Below are 23,164 nucleotides of genomic sequence, written 5' to 3'. Positions count from 1 at the left end.
GGGGTAGATTAGTGATGGTTAGGGCTGCCATATCATGGCATTCCCTTGGCCCAATACTTGTGCTAGATGGGCACATCACTGCCAAGGACTACCGAACCATTCTTGAGGACCATGTGCATCCAATGTTTCAAACATTGTATCCTGAAGGTGGTGCCGTGTATTAGGATGACAATGCAACAATACACACAGCAAGACTGGTGAAATATTGGTTTGATGAACATGAAAGTGAAGTTGAACATCTCCCATGGCCTGCACAGTCACCAGATCTAAATATTATTGAGCCACTTTGGGGTGTTTTGGAGGAGCGAGTCAGGAAACGTTTTCCTCCACCAATATCACGTAGTGACCTGGCCACTATCCTGCAAGAAGAATGGCTTAAAATCCCTCTGACCACTGTGCAGGACTTGTATATATCATTCCCAAGACGAATTGATGCTGTATTGGCCGCAAAAGGAGGTCCTACACCATACTAATAAATTATTGTGGCCTAAAACCAGGTGTTTCAGTTTCATTGTCCAACCCCTGTACCTGCCTCCTGAAATCTCCTTCATGCTCTTGAGACTGTGGTGGGAGACACAGCAACTCGTCAGGCAATGGCACATATTGATGTGCCATTCTGGTGGAGTTGGACTGCCTGTGCAACCTCTGTAGGGTCCAGGAATTGCCTCATGCTGCCAGTAGTGACACTGACCCTGGTCAAATGCAAAGCTACTAAGAAAGCATAAAAAAAAAAAAGGAGTGAAAAAATTACTGTGACCTCCATGTGTAAAACCATTCCGGTTTTTTTGGGGTTTTTCATTGTTGCCCTTTAGTGCACCTGTTTTTAATTTCATTAACACCGAAACAGCTGACAATGATTAACAACGCCCCTGACTACATACCTGACCAGATCAATATTATAAAAATTTAGCTGACTTGATATTGTAATCTGATTATAAAGTGTCTCCTTATTTTTTTAAGCAGTATATATAATACATACACACACACACATACACACACACACACACACACACACACACACACACACACACACACACACACACACACAGTGTAGGATTGTTCCCCCAATGGATAGACTTGCATGAAATGTTGGATTTTTCTGAAATATGCGAATAATCTATAACATAAGATGGATATATTCTAAGGCACATCTTAAACAGGGGTGGCAGTAAGTGTAGTGTGCAGTTATCCGTTAACTTATGTCACAACTGCACTAACCCTATGCTGGGAGTTTTAGCTCTGTGCAGATTCGAGCAAAACGATATTTTGCAAATCACATCATTTAATACATTTTAAGCAGGTTGTTATTTAATTGGTCAAATTAAATAACAACCTGCATATTCATAAAGAATTTTATAAATATATTATTTTCCTCAGGATTGACTGATATATTTAGGATGTATAATTTCATATCCAGTGTTTTCAGGTATTTGAATGCATGTGGTTCAGTTGATTTGATAACAAGATGGATGGTGTACTACATCAGCCCTATGACTAGTTAAAATTTTTCTAGTGCTTTAAATATCTACAAAATGAAACACACATTTTCTTTCAGCTCCACTTTGTCTTTCAGGGCTTATTTTACCATCAGAGGCAAAACAGAAATATTTAAAACAACTAGGTGAGATGGTAAATATGATAAAAACAAGTACAGTAATTCTGAGTACTGCAAGTCTGAGTAGGTTAGCATGCTTAATTTTAGCACCATTTCATCTATGCAGATATTGTAGCATCTAACATCTGTGAGGTCGGAGACTAATTAATAATGATAAACTGAGTGTTGTGAGCTGAACTTGTGTGTATATTTTTGTATTGAATGCAGCTAGGTGTGTGTGTGTGTGTGTGTGTGTGCGCGCGCGCATAACCGGAGATAAAAGAAAAAAGGAGGTTTTAACAGCACCTTTTAATGAACATCTGTCACAGAATTAGACATAGTTAGTCAGAATAAAAATCTGTTTCATCATTCGAAAGAGGGAGTTCCATCCAATTAGGTAAATTATGGCAACAAAATGCACTTTTCCACCCCCTGATTTTTTTGTCTCCTTTTGATTCAGCCTTCTGTTATTTTATGTCTGAGAGAGAAAATGTGACACGTAGAAAACAATTGGACCAAAGAGATAAGATGGTGCAACCTTGTGTAATTAATGAAAGAACTTTGAAGTTGAATCTGACATGAACATTGACCCAGTGGTTTTTTTTTTATGGATGTGGCAATTCAGAGAGGCTCAAAAAAGGCAAAGTATGTGATTTATGATTCTCTTCTTGAACCCAAATGCTATTATTTGTTTTATTCCAATTTAAAAATTCTACAGCTAATTGCTGGAGTACTAAAATTTTGCTTGTATGAAGCCAAAATAAATCAGTATAATATTATTAGCATAAATTTGTCAGATTATGAGAGAACCAAAATGTTGGACACATGGGTAGCACCAAGAGGGGACCTGTGGGGCAAGTCACTACCTCCACAATTGGTACCCCTTAGTAAAATGGTCTGTGCCAGGGGCACACTTAAAGGCAGACCATGCTTCACATCCATACCACTCAAACAGCAGAACATTTGTCAAAGATTGTTTGTGGCAGTATCTTTTTAAAGCTTTTTTTTTATATTTGTGACATCCATCCACAGCCCTCAATATAAATTGAGGGATGAAAAAATTCTCCAAACGTGCTTTTAAAATGGTGTAACTGTCTTAATTCTCTCTTTCTCTGTGTGTGTGTGTTTGGGTGTATCAGTGGCGGATGCTGGTCTTTCAAGGAGGGGAAGATCAATTTTAAGATGGCTGATTCGCTGAGCGTCCGATGGGTGGGACAAAGCCCCGTACTTTTGCTTCGCTATTGAACTCACTGTTTAAAGCACTGTGAAGCTGCAGGAATGAGTGAGAAGAAAACTGCGTCGTTACCAGTAATAAGAAGCTGATTCTGAACAAAAGTTGGGCACGCTGTAGCGCATAATTAGTCAATGACATGTACACACAACAGTATATATTTGATCACTTATTTTTTGACATTTTAGGGGAAGCTGAGCTTCCCTTGCAGTCTTAGAGCAATCACCACTGGTGTGTGTATATATATATATATATATATATATATATATATATATATATATATATAAGTGTCAGCTTGTGACACATTTTGTTTGCACATTTTCAATATATACTTTAAAAAAAGCATGATACAATAATGTTAATACCGTTGCATCCCATTACAGAAAATTTAAAAGGGACTCCAAATGGGGCCCTAAATCAGGTCCTGCTTTGGCCCCCGTAAAACCTTGGGCCGCCTCTGAACATGCTTTTTAAAGTTCACTCTTTTCTGAGCAAATTGAAATTTAAGGCAATAAAATTAAGATTAGAAAGATCTTTATTAGGAAACTTAGAAATCGAGTATCTAAGTAAAAAGCGTGTAAGTTACTGCACACAGGCCTTGGGAAGACAGATTTTCTTGGACGTATTTCCTCCGCCACCTTTCGCCCTCCCTAAAGGGAAGCCGTGACACATGTGGGAGGGTTCATTCCAGCCTTCCACCTTCCCCGGACGCAATTCTGCAAGACTCCAGTAAGTGATTATCGTCACGTTTTGCTTTAAACGCTCATGGCGAAAATCTTAGCAGACGATGAAAGTCATTGTTTGATGTCCACCGAGGGATGGATGGACGTGTTTTGCACGTGTTATGACCAGCTGGCCATTATGTCGAGGGGACATGACAGCGTCTGTCTGTATGTCTACCCGCCTGCCTGTGTGCGGCTTTGTGTTTCCGCTGCCGCTGAAGTCATTTTTGTCAATAAACGGGCAGCTCTTTCGTAATTGAGCAGGAAAAGGAAATAGCAAGAGAAATGTTTTACCTTTAGCGCTGGATAATCTGGTTTATATAGCGAAATACGTTTAGGTGTATATATTTACGTCCAAACATACATGGCACTTGTAAAACCCATTTGTTTGTATGTTTATTACTGTTAGCTGTTTAACTCGAAATAAAACGGCATAGGGAACATAGACATTATGTTTAGTAGTATATTTGCGGGTGGAATGTAATATACAATTTCTTATCTTGAACCTAATTATGTCACTTTTACAAACAACAAACTCGAATGTATTTTATTGGGATCTGAACATCTCCTTGGTGAAACAGATACACCGGAATGTAGTGTGGACAAGAAAGCAGGTCAGAGCTAACAGGAAGATGGATGGAGCTAAATACAGGGATGAATAGCTGTGAGTGACTGTGACGGGTTTATTGTTCAGGCCTACACATGCAACCAGAGATGCAGTGGAGTGAAATGGATCAAAGCATACTACTTTTTGTTGGTCTGTTTTTAAAACGTGAAAAGGTTAAACTGTTTCAATGCCCTGTAATTGCTTCATGTCCAGACAGGTATCATGGGATCTCCACTGAAGAGTCTGGTACATGATGATGAGAGATACCAGAAATCCTTCCACCTTTTTCTGGAGCGCTCTTCTGAACACCAATGCATGCGGGACTTCATACACAATAAGCTACCAGACATTCTGTCCAGGTAATCTACCAGAATTAGCTTTAACAATGAATCAACATATTGACAACTGAAAATATCATGGTCTGTGGCTGAATCTAGAAGCTCGCTGCATCAGAATCAACTACTGTCGAATGTATAATGGTTTACAACCGAGTCTCTGATGGATATAATGGTAACTAAACAATATCTGCACTAAACAGTAATAACAATTTTGTAACAATCTTTTTTTTTTTTTTTTATGTGACAAATTTGTGAAATTGTTACTTTGTGTGAAGAGAAAACAAAAACTGGGTCGGCCTTTCTGGCACAGCACTCAGTTGGATTAAATCCTACTTGAAGGACAGGGACTTTTTTGTGTCAGTAGGTAACTTTACATCAGAGACCACAAAAATCACATGCGGCGTTCCCCAAGGGTCCATCTTAGGGCCCCTCCTATTCAATATCTACATGCTCCTCCTAACTCAGATTTTAATAAACCACATCGTAAGTTATCGTAACTATGCAGACGACACACAGCTATACGTTACAATGTCACCAGGTGACTATGAACCCATTCAAGCACTGGGTAAATGCTTAGAAGAAATCAATGCATGGATGGGCCAACATTTTCTTCAGCTGAATCAAAACAAAACTGAAGTAATAATCTTTGGACCTAAGGAAGAGCGGTTAAAAGTTAGCACACAGCTTCAGTTAATACAGCTAGAAACCACCAGTCAGGCTCGAAACCTGGGTGTAGTGATGGACTCAGACCTGAACCTTCAGAGGCACATAAAGAAAGTAATAAGGTCGGCCTTCTATCACCTAAAAAACATCTCCAGGATTAAAGGACTAATGTCTCAGCAGGACCTTGAAAAACTAATTCATGCGTTCATCTTTAGTAGAATTGATTACTGCAACAGTGTTTTCACAGATCTGCCTAAAAAGTCAATCAGACAGCTGCAGTTGATCCAGAACGCTGCTGCCCGCGTCCTCACTAGAACTAAGAAAGTGGAGCACATCAGCCCGGTTCTAAAGTCCCTACACTGGCTCCCTGTAGCTCAGAGAATAGAGTTTAAAATACTCTTGTTAGTCTATAAATCACTGAATGGCTTAGCACCGAAATACATTACAGACTTGTTGTCAGTAGATCAACCACCCAGACCTCTCAGGTCTTCTGGCTCAAATCTACTCTGCATACCCAGAACCAAACATGGAGAAGCAGCTTTTAGTTCTTATGCTCCACTAATCTGGAATAAACTCCCAGAAAACTGTAAAAGCACCGAAACTCTAAGATACTTTAAATCAAGATTAAAAACTTGTTTGTTTAGAGTGCCCTTTGAATGTGCCATTTAAACATTATTAGTTACGTGTTCAGCCCAATTTTCCTTTCATTTTCTTATCCATCATTCTATCTCTCTTTATTTTATTTTTTAAATTAGCTCTGTTGTTTGATTTTCTGTATCATTGTAATGTTTTTCCTTATGTACAGCGCCTTGAGTGCCTTGTTGCTGAAAAGCGGTATATAAGAAAGAAAAAAAAGAAAAAATTTAGTTATTAAGAAGTACCTATAGTCCTTATATAAATATCTACAATATCACAATTTTCAATATTTGCAACATGCTGTCCTTTGCATCAGTTGCATTAAAATTGGAAGAGAGTATTTTATTTCTTAGATCAGAAGTTTAATGGGATCTTTCACTAAAATGTGTGCAAAATATTTTTTTTGTTACCTAAGGGCTGCATGTACTAAAGCTCTTTCATTTAAAACAAAGCATCCATTTGTTAAAAAATGTGTTTAAATCAGGATAAATATTCATCTTGGGCTTTAAAGTCCTTTTAGGGTAAACTGTGATGAACATATAACTTGGGTTGTGACATGCCATAAGGGTTTTAGATTAACTGGAGTACCATAAAGCAGGAGATGGCCTTGACCTTTAAGCGACTAGTTTGAAAAACAGACAGAAGTTACTACTTGACTTACCCAGTAATCCAAAAGTCGGTTATGACTAATTCCACACCAGTGGTTGGGTTTGAAAGATGCACAGAATGCAAAAATATCATCTTACACTGCATATAATTACTTTACAGGGGTGGAAACTGCAATATTTTAATTGCATTACAATGCATATATTCTTTGTCAGTTTGCTGCATGATAAAGCTAAGAACTGATTAAATACAGAGTGCAGAGTTAGTCTCAGGCATACCGATCAGAAAGTTACAAAACTTGTGAAAATCAGCAGTTATGATCTGTATCTCGCTTATTATCACTGAAAACAGTTAACAGTTTCTTACAACTAATCTTAATCACAATGTCTGTTTCACAGATTAACTGTGCTTAGGTGACAAACTAAAAGTATATATGAACCAGTCAAATAGTATGTGCATGGTTGTGAATTCCAAAAAGAAAGTTCATAAATGAGCTCTCTGCTGGCACAGGGCGTGGGAGGTGACTGACATGCTGCAGAGAACCAAACCAAACTGTTCTTTTTGACGTTTTCACAAGCAGATCTGTCAGGAAGCCAGTGGGATGTGATTTGCAAGTTAATGAAAAGGTGTAATAGAGTTAATAAAAATGTAGATGTTGATTGACAGAACGCGCCACAGTGACATTCAAAGCCTAAGTTCTCTCCGAGGCGTCAGTCGTTAGATCAGAGCATCTCACATTCCCAAGTGTCAGACAGAATTGTCAGTTACAGGCCCAAAAAGATGTTACCCACATTTAGCCGGTTGGAGGCTGTGAATTTCAAGGTGTTGCTGCTCTGAAGACTCTCCCCTTTTCTTTTTTCCTGCTTTTTCCCGCTCTCCCCACAGTGTTGGAGATGGAAAGTCCCATCTAAATGTCATTGGAGTTGGAAGCGGAGCTGGTAAGAGCACAAACTATAGAATGCTGACACTGCTGAACTTAGTCTCTGTGCAGTGTGACACAGTAAATAGCTCAATGACCTCTGCAGCAGACAGCTAAGGTGAAGGAACGTTGGTGAATCAGTCGTCTGTTACTTATCGGATTGGAGAGTTTCTTATTTATGTCTGCTATGATAAAAAGAAAAGACAGTGTGGAGGTTTTTGTTGCCATCTGACCAGTTCCCAGATAAATCTTTACCATTAGTTTGACAAAATGACCCTAACATTATGTAGCTTTACAGCACCAGGTTTTATAACGATACACAGTTATTTATTTTCCTGTGCAAACAAAATGCATGCCCTAAGAGCACTGTTACCCTTTTCTTATGTCAGAGCCAATCCTTTTAATTTACCAGAGCTGTCATTTCTGTATCATAATGGATTCTCTAATGTACTTTAAAATCCATTAGAATGACTACAAACTTCCCTGCAAGGTATTATTTAACTTAATCAAAACAATTCACTGCACCTCCGCATCAGCTCCATGGCCCAAATGTACTTCTCTCTGCAACTTTTCACCTTCAACATCATCGAAGAACAAGAACGAAATCTCCTCCCTTTAGCCAAATGACAGTAAACGAATTATAGTTGGACTCCCTGCCCTGGTTTTCAGTCAATGTGAACTTTTTTAAGGTTACTTCATTTAAATGTAAAATGTTTTGCAAAACCTCAATTCTATCTATGCAAAGACTTAAGGGGACAGATCCTAATTTTTAAACTAAACTTGTGTTGAAAGGATATGAATAGTTGGGGTGGCACATTTTGCAGCCATCTAGGGTTGAAATGCTGACTTCAGGACCTTGGCTATGTATCTTGTCCCCCAGTTCCCCCCAAAAACCTAAATGTTCTAAACAGTATTTTTCTTTTTTTTTTTTTTTACCTTCAATAGATGGCTCTCTTGGCATCTACGCTTAGTATAAATCCAAATTAGATGGCCACAGAGGCTGAAGCCAGCTTAAAACAGCTCCAATCTAGGGATGGCAATTAATTAAATTTATCATTACATTTTTGCTCTTATTTTCATTTAGTGCTATTTGATGTGCTTTTCTACTACTTTCAAAAGCTGAACTCACAGATGGTGTTTTGAAAAGTCACCAAATTTAATGAAATTATTTTAATATAATTTCATATTTGTGAAAACTTAATTTTTAGGGGTCCAAGCCCGTGGGCGAAGGCCATGCAAGGCATGGCGGTTCGCCTGCTCCCAGCGGAGCTATTGTTTTTGCTTCGTTTTTTCTTTAAGCCCAAGGGCCTATTGTAATTGTGGGATTTCTTCTTTTTCTTCTTCTTATTCTTCTTCTCTGCTAAAAGTCATTCGGCGCAAGAACCAGAAAATGCTGGAAAGAAACTGAAATAGCAGCCTAGTAGGGAATTGCAACTGCTACTTAGATACTAAAATTCAGACCCCCTAACAACTAGGGGGCGCTATTACGTATGACAACGCATTTGGGCTTACAACTTCCAAACCTTAAGTCCCACACTCCAAAGGTCTATTTCACCTTGTTCCTTGGACGATTCTGGATCACTTTGTAATTGGCCATGCACACTTCCGCCTAATTAGATTTTTTGCTACGTCGCGACAAAGGCAAAATCTATTTTCCACAACTACTCCTACATTTTGATCTCAATCAAGATAAAGCTCTGTACATACCATTTACAGAGTTAGCGGGACACAATGGTATAAAATCTTTGTCAAATGTTCGAAAGTTGTTAAAGCTACATGTGGACAAACTTTATTCGCGAACTAGCACAAAAGTTAATTGACTATTTCTGCCATATTTCATGATTTCCAAACAAGATTGGAGAACCTGATAGAGAATGAGCTATTGGGCCTATGCATTGAGTTTGATACACATTCAATAATAGGGGGCGCTATAGGCACCAGAAGTTTATATCTGCATAACGGATTGATGGCTTGACATGCAACTTGGTCCATATGCTCAAGACCTTGACCTCAGGACATACTTTTAATATGATTTAAAAGTGGGTGTGGCTTATATGCTATCTCCCATTTGACCTTTGAACTCAGTGAATTTGAAAGATTTTGTCGGGGAAATTACAGATCATATGCAGAATTTTGCTACCTAGGTACATGAATTTTGTTTTAACGTTTCACCACTAGATGGCGCTGTTATAATGTAAAGTGCAATTATGTGATTATCTCTGAAACTGTTGCTTGCAGAGACTAAATCTCAATTCCTGGATGCTCTTTGAGTCATTCTTAGTCATGTGAGTTTTGAAAAAAAATCATAGAGTTATGCTAATTGGCAACAATGTTGCGTAATGTGCGAAACCTATTTTCATTAACTCCTCCTTAGGGGCAAGGCCAATCAAAGCGAAACCAGGCCTGGTAAGACTTTAGACATAGCCGACAAAACGATATGGAACTGATTTAAAAATTATTTTTCAGTTTAAGAATTATATGCAATCAAACGTTTTTGAAGCAACTTGAAAAATAGATTTAGATGTACAAATATTTCATACCAGTAGTGCATAAGGTCCAACTGTAGGTATGTACTCAATTTTAGAGGGATCTAAGCCTAGGGGGCTCTATAAGCAAGATAAATTTATATAGCCAAAATGGCTGAATGGATTTTTATAAAATTTGGTACATTTCTTCAGTATACCACCTAGAGAATATGCTATCAATATGGTAATGATTGGGCAAAGTGGGCAGGGCTTATGTGCGAAAATGTACCTCCCACCCTTCACTTATAAAGAAATTCCCCAAAAATCATTTGTGGTACCTAGAGAGCCCATACCTTCAGGATATGTTCTGTGCATAATCCTGAAAAGTACCTATTCTAGCTAAAGCTCTATCTCAAAGTGCATCACTACAGTGTTCAATGTTTGGTAACAAAGCTAGCAGTTACATCTCAAGTTCTGTTGGGCCAAACGCCGTGGAGGTTTGCACACTACTTAAGTAGACAATGCCTATAATCCCCAATAAACATTGTTAAATTTGGACTGCCCACTTGTGTACAATTAATTCATAAAGATATATGCTAATCAATAATGGCGATTATAAATAAATTTAGATGAACTCATTAAAGTGTGGTGGCTGAAAAAAATCAGGCTTCTTCTACATATGCACGAGGCTCTTGGTGAATATTTTGAGATTTTTCTGACCAAGTATGGATTTTACATGAATTTGTAAATTATGGTCATTATTACTAATATCATTGAAATGATAGTTAACAATTTATTTTAAAACAATCATTAAAAGTAGAGACATGACAAACAATGTATATCATTCCACATATAGATATGGTTTTCTGAGAATCTTTAGGGAATTTTATGAAATACCATATATTTTATATACATTTTTAAATTTGGCTAAGTACTATGGATATGACAGTTAACGATTTTTGGTTGAAAAGGTAATTAATTTAGGCACCTGAATAAACAGTTATATTGTTTCTTCTATAGTCACGGAAATCTAAGAATATTTTGGGAATTGTTTGATGAAATATGGATTTTTAATGAATATTTAAATTCGGTTCATTAAAGGTTGTTAATGTATAAACAAAGCCTTTTCATTTTTTTGTTCAAGGACTATTACATTTAGGGGCGTTATAAACAATATATATTATTGTAGATATACACAGGTTTAAATTAGAATATTTTGGTAGTTTTTACGACAAACTTTCAAAATACTGTCAAATGGAATCATGAACTAAGTACATGTGTCAACATTTCCCCCTGTTGTCACAGACTGTGTTTAGTGGATTAGCTGTCTGCATCCCAAACTACAGATTCACTTTTGGATCCCAGGTGTATCCACCCTTGTTATTAGTTATTTTTTTCTCACACAAGTGTCAGACGCAACGGTGCCTGTTAATCATAACACATTTTTTAATGAAACCCATTACGTCTAGGGACATTATAAACAATGCATATTATTGCAGATACAGACAGTTAACAGAATAAATTGGAAATTTTTAATGAAGCAGCTCTGGTTAATTTTAATGAAGCAGCTCTGGTTAATTTTTTGATGAAATATGGATTCTGCAGAAAGCTCGCTGTCTGCCGCTCGCGGAAGAAACAACGCCCCCAAAATTACGCTTGTGGCCAAAAGGTGTATTGCATTGGTAGTGTTCGTAACCACTATGTCCGGTCGGTATTTTGGTTCGGGGTTCAATAAAAGTAGTAACCTCTCTGTTTTATTTGTGTTTTTTTCTGACACAAGTATCAGAACCCTTCTTCCTCCATAGATGCTAATATCCCTTAAGGGCCTTTCAGTCAGGATGCGGTTTGCACTGTGCTTGCCGCTGGGTTAGTGCATTTGGACTGTGTGCCGCTAAGCCTGTGAGATCTGAGTGGTTCTGCAACCAAGATCTGACCTGACCCTTTGGAAAATGTGGTCATGTGGGCGTGTGACTTGGTAGTCTGGAAGGGGCGGGGCAGGGGGCAGAGTTGCTGGGAATGGCTTGGAACCCGATCATAACTGCTTGCAGTTCTAGTTTTTTCTGAGTTTGTTAAAGTATATGATATTGCTGATTTAAATTGCGTTTGTTTTTATTATATTATTTAATAGCCTAATTTGAATAAACACTGATGGTTTAAAAAGAAGTTATCAAGGAACATTTCATGTTCAAGTCAGTTCATGGTGTATTCTTCAAATAGTGATTTCAATGTTGACCAAAATATTTGTGATTCTAATTGTTTCTGTAATGGAGCAGCCATTCTCCAATCTTCAACGTCATAACAGTTTATTCAAATTAGATTTTATGAACCTTTAAACATCATTTTTCCATTGGACGTTTATTTATAAAGAAGCCATTGCTTATTTACATGAGAAATGAAGCTAAGAGGCATTGCGTCTCAAAATATGTACTAAGAACAGAGCAAGTAAAGTGTTTCCTGTTATATTAACAGTATGATATGAAAGTAAACAGGTGTAGGTGTAAGTGAATGTAACTTCATTGATTTCTCCATAACTTCAGTTTTCTTTCAGCCATTTGCTTTCACCAGAAATTCTCAATCTGTTCCATTCTCAGTCTGTTTCAGTGAAGAAAGATCTATAGTGGTGTGCTGCCTCTTACCCTCTTTTTCAGTTTGAATAACAGTCAACCTCTCTGTAAATAACTGCCCAGTTTAAACGTGATGCTAAGTTAGAGGGTAACAAGAAGGTCTCTGCACAAACTTTGTTTTTTTGAGATGGCACCAGCATCAGGGATAACTGTAACCTTGAAAGTAAAGTTTTTTGTTTTTTGTTTATATTTATATATTTAAAAAAGTATATAAAGAACAAAAAAGAAAAACAAATCTCAAGTGTAGGAAATGTAATTTACCACTTTTAAAATAAACTGAAAAAAAGGGCAAGAGGAAGCAAAGGTAATTGATATGTACCCCTCATAGATATCAATTACTCTACAATACAGAACAATTCAATTCAGTTTTATTTATATAGTGCCAATTCACAACAAATGTCCTCTCAAGGCACTTTGCAAAGTCAAATCAGTCGAATGATACAGGTTTCAAGTCAGGTACATCCATTGATCCTAATTATTTAACAGTGCAGTCAAATTCAGTTTATTATGCAAATTAGTTAAAACGTTTTCTATCTAAGGAAACCCAACAGATTGCATCGAGTCAGCGACTTGCAGCATTCACTCCTACTGGATGAGGAGTGAATGCTGTACATCAGTGTTCTCATTGTCATGCAACACACTGTATCAACAAAATTCAAAAATCATACTGGCCTATACATATGTATTAATACTTTTTGTATTTATGTTTGACTTATTTTAAATTATTACATATGTTTTTTTGCAGAATCAGAAAAGCTTTATTGCCAAGTACATTTTTGGACATACAAGGAATTTGTTTTAGCGTAGTCGGTGCAATACAATACAAATTAAACAGGATAAATACATGAATGTTGAAGTTACAGTCAACAGTATTCCAAGGTTTTTTTTGCCACTTACAGATATGTCCTTTTAAGAGTAGTTTTAATGTTTGGTTGTTGCAGTATCAGTTCCCCTCTTAAAACACATCACATCTCTGTTCATAAACGTCTTCTGTATGTTATCATGTATTATTTAGTTTTACAATTTTAAACATCAGTTCAGCTGTTTTAGCTTTTACTAAATCTTCAAATTTTAAGATGTATGATTATGGAAATAGAGGATAACTATAATCAGGAAACGCTGCATAATTGATAATTGTTATTGCTCTTTTTACAAAGCGCATGTCCATTGTAGGTTTGTTTTGTATGAGTTTCCCCAGACGATAGGACAGATATGGATGTATGTGTTAGTGAGTGTGCAATGCTTTTTTTATTTAAGATGTATCGTGTCTGATTCCAAATTCCGATGCTTCTAGCAATCTTGGGACAGCAATATTTTATGTAAGGTTTCCAGCACAATTTAGGTTCAACAAGGAAAGTAAAGTTTGAAAATTTAATTTGGAAATAAAGGTACCAGAGTCTGGAGGAAGAGTAGAGAGGCAGATAATCCATATTTGAAGGCTGAAGCCCAAGTGTGAACTTTCCACAGTCATTTATGATTTGGGGAGCTATGTCATATACTGGTGTTGGCCCACAGTGTTTTCTGAAGTACACTGTAAACACAGTTGTCTACCAGGAAATTTTACAGTATTTCATGCTTATTTCTGCTGACGAGCTTTATGCAGATGCTTATTTTTTTTTCCAGCAGGACTCGGCACGTGCCTACACTTCCAAATGTACCTAAAGCTGGTTAAATGACCATGGTGTTATGGTGCTTGGTTCGCCAGCAACTGACCTGAACCTCATAGAGAATCTATAGTGTATTGTCAAGGGGAAGAGGAGAGACACCAGACTGACCAATGCAGATGATCTATAGGCTATTATCAAAGCAACCTGGGCTTCCATTACTCCTCAGCAGTGCCAAAGGCGGATCGCCTCCATGCCATGCTGCATAAATGAAGTAATTTATGCAAAAGTAGCCCCAACCAAGTGTTGTGTGCATAGAAATAAGAATACTTGTCAGAAGCCTGACATTTCTATTTAATATGTCCTATTTTCCTTGATTGTATGTAATATTTAAATTTTCTGGGACACGTAAATTTGGGGTTTTGTTATCTATAAGTCATAATCATAGTATTGACTGTTGGCAATTTCACCAAAGAACACCACTGAAAAAAATCTAAGGTCTCCTTCTTGAAATGCAGCACTCTCTAGACAAAAGCATAGCAATAAAAATGATTAAGAATTTTTTGCTCCTAATGTTAAGGACAGCAAGTGAAGACCATACATTTCTTTGTTAAAATTAAATCAACTGTCTTGCTACCTTAAGGTGATATAGACCTAGAGATGCTCGATGAGCTACATAAGAAGCATCCAGAGGTGACGGTGGATAATGAGGTGGTGGAACCGAGCAGCCAACAGCTACATAACTATAAAGGTACAGTCATCTTAGGTTCACCCTCTTTTTACATAGTACAAAATGCATCTCTGTGTTCACATGCACTCTGAAAGATGGTTCAGTATTTAATTTTCTGGCTGGAAAATTGTCTCATTGGATTAAAATATGTGTAACTGAAGATTCTCATGTCGACATTGGTCTGTCATCAGTTTGCAGGAAGGTCAATGAACAATCCAGAATATTGTGTAAAGAGCAAGAGACAGCCAAAGCAGAGAAAAACAAAGCTTTGATTTAGATTTGTTTCCTTTCCTGAGACTCTGTCCTGTCTTTGCAGGTTTTGGTAATTGTGTGTCTCTCATCAGAAAGCAGGAATGAAAAACAAAAATCTACACAGTATTTAATTTTCATTATTCATTCATCTTCTATACCACTTCTTCCATAGTGGGTTAAGGGGGTGCCTATCTCCAGCAGTCTACGGGCGAGAGGCAGGGCCCACAATTGTCAAGCACTTTATCAAGTCCAAGGACTCCAAAACACTTTACACTACAGTCAGTAATTTGCCCATGCATACACACATTCACTCACTGACAGTGGTAGACTACATTGAACCGAGCAGCCAACAGCTACATAACTATAAAGGTACAGTCATCTTAGGTTCACCCTCTTTTTACATAGTACAAAATGCATCTCTGTGTTCACATGCACTCTGAAAGATGGTTCAGTATTTAATTTTCTGGCTGGAAAATTGTATGTTCTTTGTTGTATTTTTAATGTTGAAACTATGGGTTACAGCCTTTGGCCTTCTTAACAGTAAATTAGTGATAACATTGCTCCTCTATTAGAGGAGAGTTGTTCCTTGAACCAAATTAATCAAAAATCAAATCCTAGACAGTATTTCCAATAAATGATTAGCTAGCCTGCACTCTGCTGCTTACAACAATTACAGTTCAAGGCTTGTAGTGTGTCTTACTGCACTTTTCAAAAAGCATAATCATATTAACAGTAATGGAAAGTATTTTTTTAGTTTCAATGCCATGACTTTTCAAACAGCTGACTTTCATTATTGTAAACAAGAGCAATTTATAGATTTGACTGTGGTGGAGCAAAACAGAAAAAGGAGGGTTGAAGCATGGAGCATTGCTTCTCCAGATACACGAGAGCTCCAGTCATTCCATACTTTCTTTGGCATCTTATTAAAAGGAATTTAAACCAAAGGAATGGCATGAAGAAAACGTTTTGTAATTTTCATATGGGGTACCTTCATATGGGGAACCAGCACATGCCTAATACTGACTGCTTCCTGCATTCATTATTTTGATCGGGAAGGGCAGAGTTAATTCAATTTAAGCTTCATCTAATAAAAACCGTGCATTTATAAATGTTTTTATTTTGTTGGGTTCAATGTATATCTACTATTTAGAAATGATTGTTTCATAAATTGCCATATGAAATGGCAAGGCTTTTATGAAAATATGAACTAACCATGTGATTAGTAGAAACTGATCATTTCTCCACTCTTCATGTAGGGAAAACAGTCTTACCAATAAATGTGTTTTAACATGTGTTTAATACTGCAGGATATACAAGAGCATGGATTTAAATGGACACATTTTAAATTTAACATAAACCACCTTTTCTGCCGCTATTTCTAAGGGAGTGTGATGTAGCACAAACAAATCCTGGTTTAATATCAGAGGTGAAATTTATACATCAACAGTTTCAACTTCAAATAACCAAAAACGTCTGTGGAGCCAGTAAAATGTTACATGAATCAGTTGTAATTGAATGACATAGCTTACGTATATCCTGTGCTTTTCAATATTATATGAATAAGGGATTATTAATAATATTCATACAATGATCATTTGACTATTGTTTTAATTTAAAAAATATATAATTTAATAATTACAAATGAGACACAAAGTAACCAAGCAGGTAAACACGTTTCGGTTTGGTGAATTTTTTCAGATGGGTTTACCACCCTTTCAGTATTTCCTGTTTTCTATTGAAAACAAAAATACATTTCTAAAATTGGCTAAAACTTCACTTGGTAAGGAAAAATGTATTACACTTTAACATCAGTATTTAGCAATGGCATAGATTCTTTTTCTCTATTAAAAAGAGCAAATTTGTAAACTTAAAAGTTAACCAAAAAACTAAAAACAGATGTTAGAGAAAACATGTAAAAAGAAATGTAAATAATGTACAAAAGTTGCACATCGGTAAACTAATACATGGTTGTAACACATTTTCATTTAAGTACAGCATTCACTTACACAATATTGCCAAAAGTATTTGTCTGTCTACTTTTACATGTACATGAACTTTGATGACATCCTATTCTTAATCTATAAGGTGCAGTGTGATGATGTACCCACCGTTCCCAGCAATAACAGTTCTAACTATTCTGTAAACATATTCCATAAGTTCATAGTTAGTTGAGAAAACCAGAATTGTAGCCTCCGCTTCAATTCATCCCAAAGGTGTTCAAGAAGGTTGAGGTCATGACTGTGCAGACCAGTCAAGTTTCTCCACACCAAACTTTATACATTTGCAGCCATGGAAGACATTGGAACACTGGAATTCATTGATTTGGTGGTGTGACCCAATACTTTTGGCATATAGTGTATTTTCAAGGATACAACTGACATAATTTATATTAAATCTAACTAACCTAAAAATCAGGTTCAACTGGCTCTGCAGGATTTTGTTATGCAAATTTGGATGCTTCAACTGTAGCTGTAGTTTGCAGAAATGTTTCAGCCAAGTGTTATTGTTAGAAGGTATCAATCAGGGCAAGGGTACACCAAGGTTTTACATCACTAAAAATATAATAAAACACAATAGAGACCGACATCAAAAAAAGCAGAGTGGCATTACAGAGAATCTGATGTTCCTCCAAAAATCATGAAAAGCTAAAATGGAAACTGGTCAGTGAGTCTGCAGCAACAATGAACGAGCAGCAGAAATTTCTGGCAAGAGATCGTTCTGTTCTGCATGTGACAATAGAAAATCTGTGTGGAGACATGAACAGGGCTGCACTCAAGAAATGTCCTCAACATCTGACAGAGTCTGGTAACGTTTGCATGGAAGAGTGGACAAGTGTTGCCAAATCAAGATGTGAAATGCTGACAGACTTCAAGCAAAGAAGACTGAAATTGAATAAAAAAGGTTCTTCTACAAAGTATCGGGGTGTTCAAATGTATGTAAACAGGTCTTTGCACACCCTTTTGAACAGTTTTTTTTCTTTTTCTAACAGATTTGTGCATTCTTATGTTAAATGGCACAAGATGAATGCCAAATAAAAGTGGAACTAGTTTGGCAATGATTTATCATAGTCTAATTTTTTACATCATTAAGTGTGCACTTTTCCGCTCAGTGTATATCTTTTCTATAATATGCTATGTCACCCATATAAATAGAGTTCATATTATATTTAATTGTCTGTCTTAAGTTTTAGTGTCACAGAAACCCGAGTTAAATTACATCAAGTTTACCTGGAACAAGATGACAGCCTCTGACTTTGAGGAGCACTGGAAACTGAGAAAGTTGACAAAGAAGGCAGACTTCATTCACATGATACAGGTTGGTGCTGAAGTATTGCCAACCCTTGTGCTGTATTTTTGACACATCTAGGTCATATTCATTATGTCGCACTCAACAGCAATTAATCCCATTAGAGCATCTGTCTAGCATAGCAATATAATTAGGTGCTCCATGAATGCAGTTACCAGCTCATTATGTGTGGTGAAATCGACAGATGCTGTACTATGTGAAGGATCCCGGTGCTACCATCAGCTTCTTCCAGAGTCTCCTCGACAAGAATGGGAAGCTTCTTATTATTCTTGTGTCTGGTGAGTTGATTGGCGTCAATTTAAATTAACAATTGTCCTTGTTTTTCCTTGCTGATTTGATATGATTTGTTATGCTCTAAAGAGTTGGATACAGAGCTTTGCAAGTTTTTTCACATTTTGTCATGTTAGACTGCACATTTCAGTGTATTTTATTGGGATTTTATGCAGTGGATCAACAAATTAATGCATGATTATGAACTAGAAAGGAAATGACACAATACCAATTAAAACTCGAGTGTGGTATGCATTTTTATCGATCCCCCCGTACTCTGATGCCCCTATCTAAAATGTAGTTAAACCAAGTGCCTTCCGAAGTCATCTGAAGAGAACCCACCTGTGCAATATAACCTCAGTATAGTACAGCTGTTACGTGATGATGAGAGAGGTATGGCACCATTGCATACCTCAACCTAGACTTGCTGGCTGTGGGAGGAGAGCATTAATCAGAGAATGAGCAAAGATACTGTCGAGGACTGTCCAGCAAACATGAGAAAAAATTTTGCTCTTGTCAGAAGAGACAGAAATTTTACTTTTATGCCTGCATGCAAAACACTTTGTGGCAGCAAACTAGCATTGCATTTTACTCTTTAACACACCATTCCTACTGTGAAACATGGTGCTGGCATTATCATACTGTGGGGATGCTTTTAGCAAGGACAGGAAAGATAGAGGCGTGTGAAGATAGCTGGAATTAAATACAGGCCAATCATGGAGGAAGATCTGTTAGAGGCTACAAAACACTTGAGGCTGGGGTGGATGTACCAAAACCTAAATCTTATAGAAGATCTATGGCAAGAAAATTGGTAACAGTTGCCTTTAATTGAATTTCACAGAGCCTGGAATGTTTTGCAAAAAAATGGGTAAAACGTACTTGTTTTGTTGCACTTACTTTTGTAAGTGCAACAAACTGTATTTGTAAATTCCACACCACGCTTTTCTAATTTTTTTATTTTTATTAAAATGTTGAAGACTTTGCATTATTTCCATTGTCAATTATACCATGCTTTCTGGTGGTCTAGAACATAAAATCCCAGTGAAATATATTGTAACATGACAAAATCTGAAGACTTTTAGGGTATTTGCATATTATTTCAAGACACGTTGTAGATTGAACATTAGTCTGTAAACATTGTCATTATTTGTTACCATGCTGACAGTAGTACTGTTTCTGCTCCATTTGTTCAAGGCGAGAGTGGCTGGGGGAAGCTGTGGCGGAAATACAGAAATGAGCTCTGCAACACGGAAATAAGTCAATGCGTGACCACGGGAGACATCAAAAGCCTCCTGGACTCAAAGGGAGTGAGCTACCAGAGCTTTGACCTGCCTTCTCAAATGGATATAACCGAGTGTTTCACAGAGGGAGATGAGAAGGGAGAGCTGCTTCTCGACTTTCTCACCGAAGTGCTGGATTTTAGTAAAACGGCTTCACCAGAGCTGAAAGCTGGCGTGTTGGAGCTGCTTCGGCATCCGGACTGCAGCATGGAGTCTGAGGGCAAAGTTGTCTTTAACAACAACCTTGGTGTCATAGCCATTAATAAACCAACTTAAAAACACATCAGGGCTGATGTGAATGTTAAATTAGTCATAGATGATGAAATATTTTTAAGCACAATGAATATCTTCAAGCTCTATTCTGTTTTGATTCTAGTTTTGTATACATGTTAATGATTGTTTTATTAATTATAAATTGTATTGCATACATTTGCACTGAATGTATTCCTTCCTATTTTTATGATTAACTGGATATTATTTCCTCTATAAAGATAATTCTAAATCACTTACAGGCACACATGAGCTTCAGATTGTTACCTCTCTGCAGTTTTTATGAGCTGCTCTTGGCAGGCTGCTGCCCAACCCCATTATACTGCTGCTTTCATCGTGAGCTCTGTTTTATTGCAACTGTACAAATAAATAGAAAATTGAACAATTAGCCTTTCGTTGAGAATCACTTTAGATAAGCTTAAAGTAATTGTGCAATATGCATTGAAATGGTTGAAAGCATTATTTCTAGCTATGTTTGAACTGAGAAAGTAAATGCAGAGTTTCTTATAGGAGCCTTATTTTAGCTGTCGGTTAATTTGCTTGTGAAATAGTCTGCGTACTGCAGATTTAAAGAAACTTTGGAGTAGATAAATTCTGGATTTGTGAATTGAAATAACCCCATCACTTCTGAGACCGAAGACTGAACGATAGCATGGAACAAGTTTGTTGTTTTTTTAATGTCGTATTCAAACAGCAACTTTGCTGTAAATGATGGTAGATGGAGGGGGGCTAAGCCAAGAAAGGAAATGCTTTATTTAAAGTAGGATGTATAAAATGATATAAAGATGTTGGATATAAAAAACTGTAATTTAAGATATTTTCTATACTTTCCCCATTTGAAAACATGTGCAGCTAATGAGTGTTATGTGGGAACTAATATCAATGCAGAAAACAAAATAAATAACTACCTTTGCCTTTTTAGCAAAATGGTCCAACATACATGTATATTAAAAAATATTTTTTACCAAACAGTGCAAAACCTAGGACAAAATGTTAAAAAGACGAAACGCTGCAGTATTATAAACTGCACTGTGCTAGTGTGTTTCCTGGAATTTAAGAAAAGACAAATTCCCTCCAATTATACACCTATCTAGTTTTAGTTACATCTTAGGAAATTGAAATGTGAATTTATTTCAGTAATTGGTAAATGGACTGAACCTATATAGTGCCTTTCCAGTCATACTGACCACTCAAAGTGGTAGGCGATTTGAGGTTAAGTGCCTTGCCCAGGGGCACATCAACATGTGGCAGGAGGAGGCTGGAATTGAGCCCACAACCCTTGGCTTGCAAGTGACCACTCTTCTCACTGTGTCACAATTGCCCCACAGTATTGGGATCCCAGTAAAATGATGTGCATATGCTACATCAATTGTTACAACCAGAATTATATATTTCAAGTATTTATTTGATTGTAGCTTGCAATTAATTAAAACCCCAAATTCAGTTTCTCAGAAGTTTAGCATTTCAAATAGGACAAATAAATATTAGCAATTTAATGCCTTTGTAATTGGGAGCAATCCCACACAGTGGAAGATTTTAATTTTTGTTTCTAAACATTTAGAATCTAAACAGTTCAGCCTTACTGATGTAACATATTGTAGGTTCTCATCAGCCATTTATACGTCAACAACCTCATTCTTGCATTGACTGTTTTTGAGCTTTAAGACAAGATCCTGTTCTTGAGTTTGTAAGCCAGATTTGGACAGAACCCCTATTAATTTTTAACCTGATGTTAGACGTGTTAAAAACAAGTGGACTGTTATGCAAGTGTGCACATTTTGGATTTTATCTCACTCTATATTTACAATAAGCTCCATACATGTATTAGTGTAGGTCTTCAGACAGATTTGTTAACCTCTGGCACCATCTTGAGGCCATTATTAGTTACTGGAGGGAAAATTACAGCAGTCCTGTTCTAAAAAATTACCATGAAGAATTGTAGTCCTAAACTGCATAAGCACAAAAAACAGGGCTCATCTGTGTTTTCACTATGCGTTTAATCTACAATTTAGTTTTAGTTCACACCAGACAGTCCTTGTACAAGGTTGGGATAGGTAGAATTTGATTCGGGAACCACCACTTCCAAGAAGAGCATGACTGAGACCTCTTTTATATTATCTAACAGAACAGCATTTGTGTATTCAGAAAATGGCATTTAGGTCTAAATGTTTTTGACAAAAACTTTACAAAAATTGTGGAGACAATGTTATTTCTTTAATTTACTCATTTGGTTTTCCCATTAAATGTTTTAGTACAGACTTGATAGAGTTGGTATTTGTTTGCAATGTGGGACCAGCTAGAGAGAACCTTTCATGTACAGAACATGCAAACTCCATGTTTGCACCCAAGGCCAGAATTTGAACCCACTGCTAACAGCTACTCCACAGTGTCGCCCTGCAATACATCTCATTGGATTAAAATATGTATAACTGAAGATTCTCATGTCGACATTGGTCTGTCATCATCAGTTTGCAGTAAGGTCAATGAACAATCCAGAATATTGTGTAAAGAGCAAGAGACAGCCAAAGCAGAGAAAAACAAAGCTTTGATTTAGATTTGTTTCCTTTCCTGAGACTCTGTCCTGTCTTTGCAGGTTTTGGTAATTGTGTGTCTCTCATCAGAAAGCAGGAATGAAAAACAAAAATCTACACAGTATTTGATTTTCATTATTCATTCATCTTCTATACCACTTCTTCCATAGTGGGTTAAGGGGGTGCCTATCTCCAGCAGTCTACGGGCGAGAGGCAGGGCCCACAATTGTCAAGCACTTTATCAAGTCCAAGGACTCCAAAACACTTTACACTACAGTCAGTAATTTGCCCATGCATACACACATTCACTCACTGACAGTGGTAGACTACATTGTAGCCACAGCTGCCCTGGGACAGACGTGAGACTGCCATACAATCGGTGCCACCGGGCCCTCTGACCACCATCAGAGGGCTTGGTGAATTAAAATTGAAATAGTAGCCATTGTTCCTCTTCTGTTGTAAAAATATTATTTTAATTTGATTTGCTTTTTATCTTTAAAATAATACACACAAAAT

General features: G+C 37.0%; 1 protein-coding gene across 6 annotated transcripts; it reads left to right on the top strand.

The window, feature by feature from the left end:
- Positions 1–3,425: 3,425 nt before the first annotated feature.
- On the top strand, positions 3,426–20,505 carry LOC124871875 (histamine N-methyltransferase-like). 6 transcript variants are annotated; one of them, XM_047371488.1, is made up of 7 exons: positions 3,426–3,554; positions 4,368–4,513; positions 7,283–7,335; positions 14,653–14,760; positions 18,176–18,306; positions 18,482–18,575; positions 19,762–20,505. In XM_047371488.1, exons 2-7 carry the CDS (start codon positions 4,377–4,379, stop codon positions 20,121–20,123), a joined length of 885 nt encoding a protein of 294 aa, XP_047227444.1. In that variant the 5' UTR covers positions 3,426–3,554; positions 4,368–4,376; the 3' UTR covers positions 20,124–20,505. The 6 variants fall into 6 exon arrangements, with proteins under 6 accessions (XP_047227444.1, XP_047227446.1, XP_047227448.1 ...); XM_047371489.1 differs by having other exon boundaries at positions 3,471–3,554; positions 4,372–4,513; XM_047371487.1 differs by lacking the exon at positions 3,426–3,554 and adding an exon at positions 3,585–3,715.
- Positions 20,506–23,164: the final 2,659 nt, after the last annotated feature.

This window comes from Girardinichthys multiradiatus, chromosome 7, assembly GCF_021462225.1.
Source record: "Girardinichthys multiradiatus isolate DD_20200921_A chromosome 7, DD_fGirMul_XY1, whole genome shotgun sequence".
In the NCBI taxonomy this organism is placed as follows: Eukaryota; Metazoa; Chordata; class Actinopteri; order Cyprinodontiformes; family Goodeidae; genus Girardinichthys; species Girardinichthys multiradiatus.
Note: the sequence above shows the minus strand (reverse complement) of the source record. Positions and strands in the feature narration are given on the sequence as shown.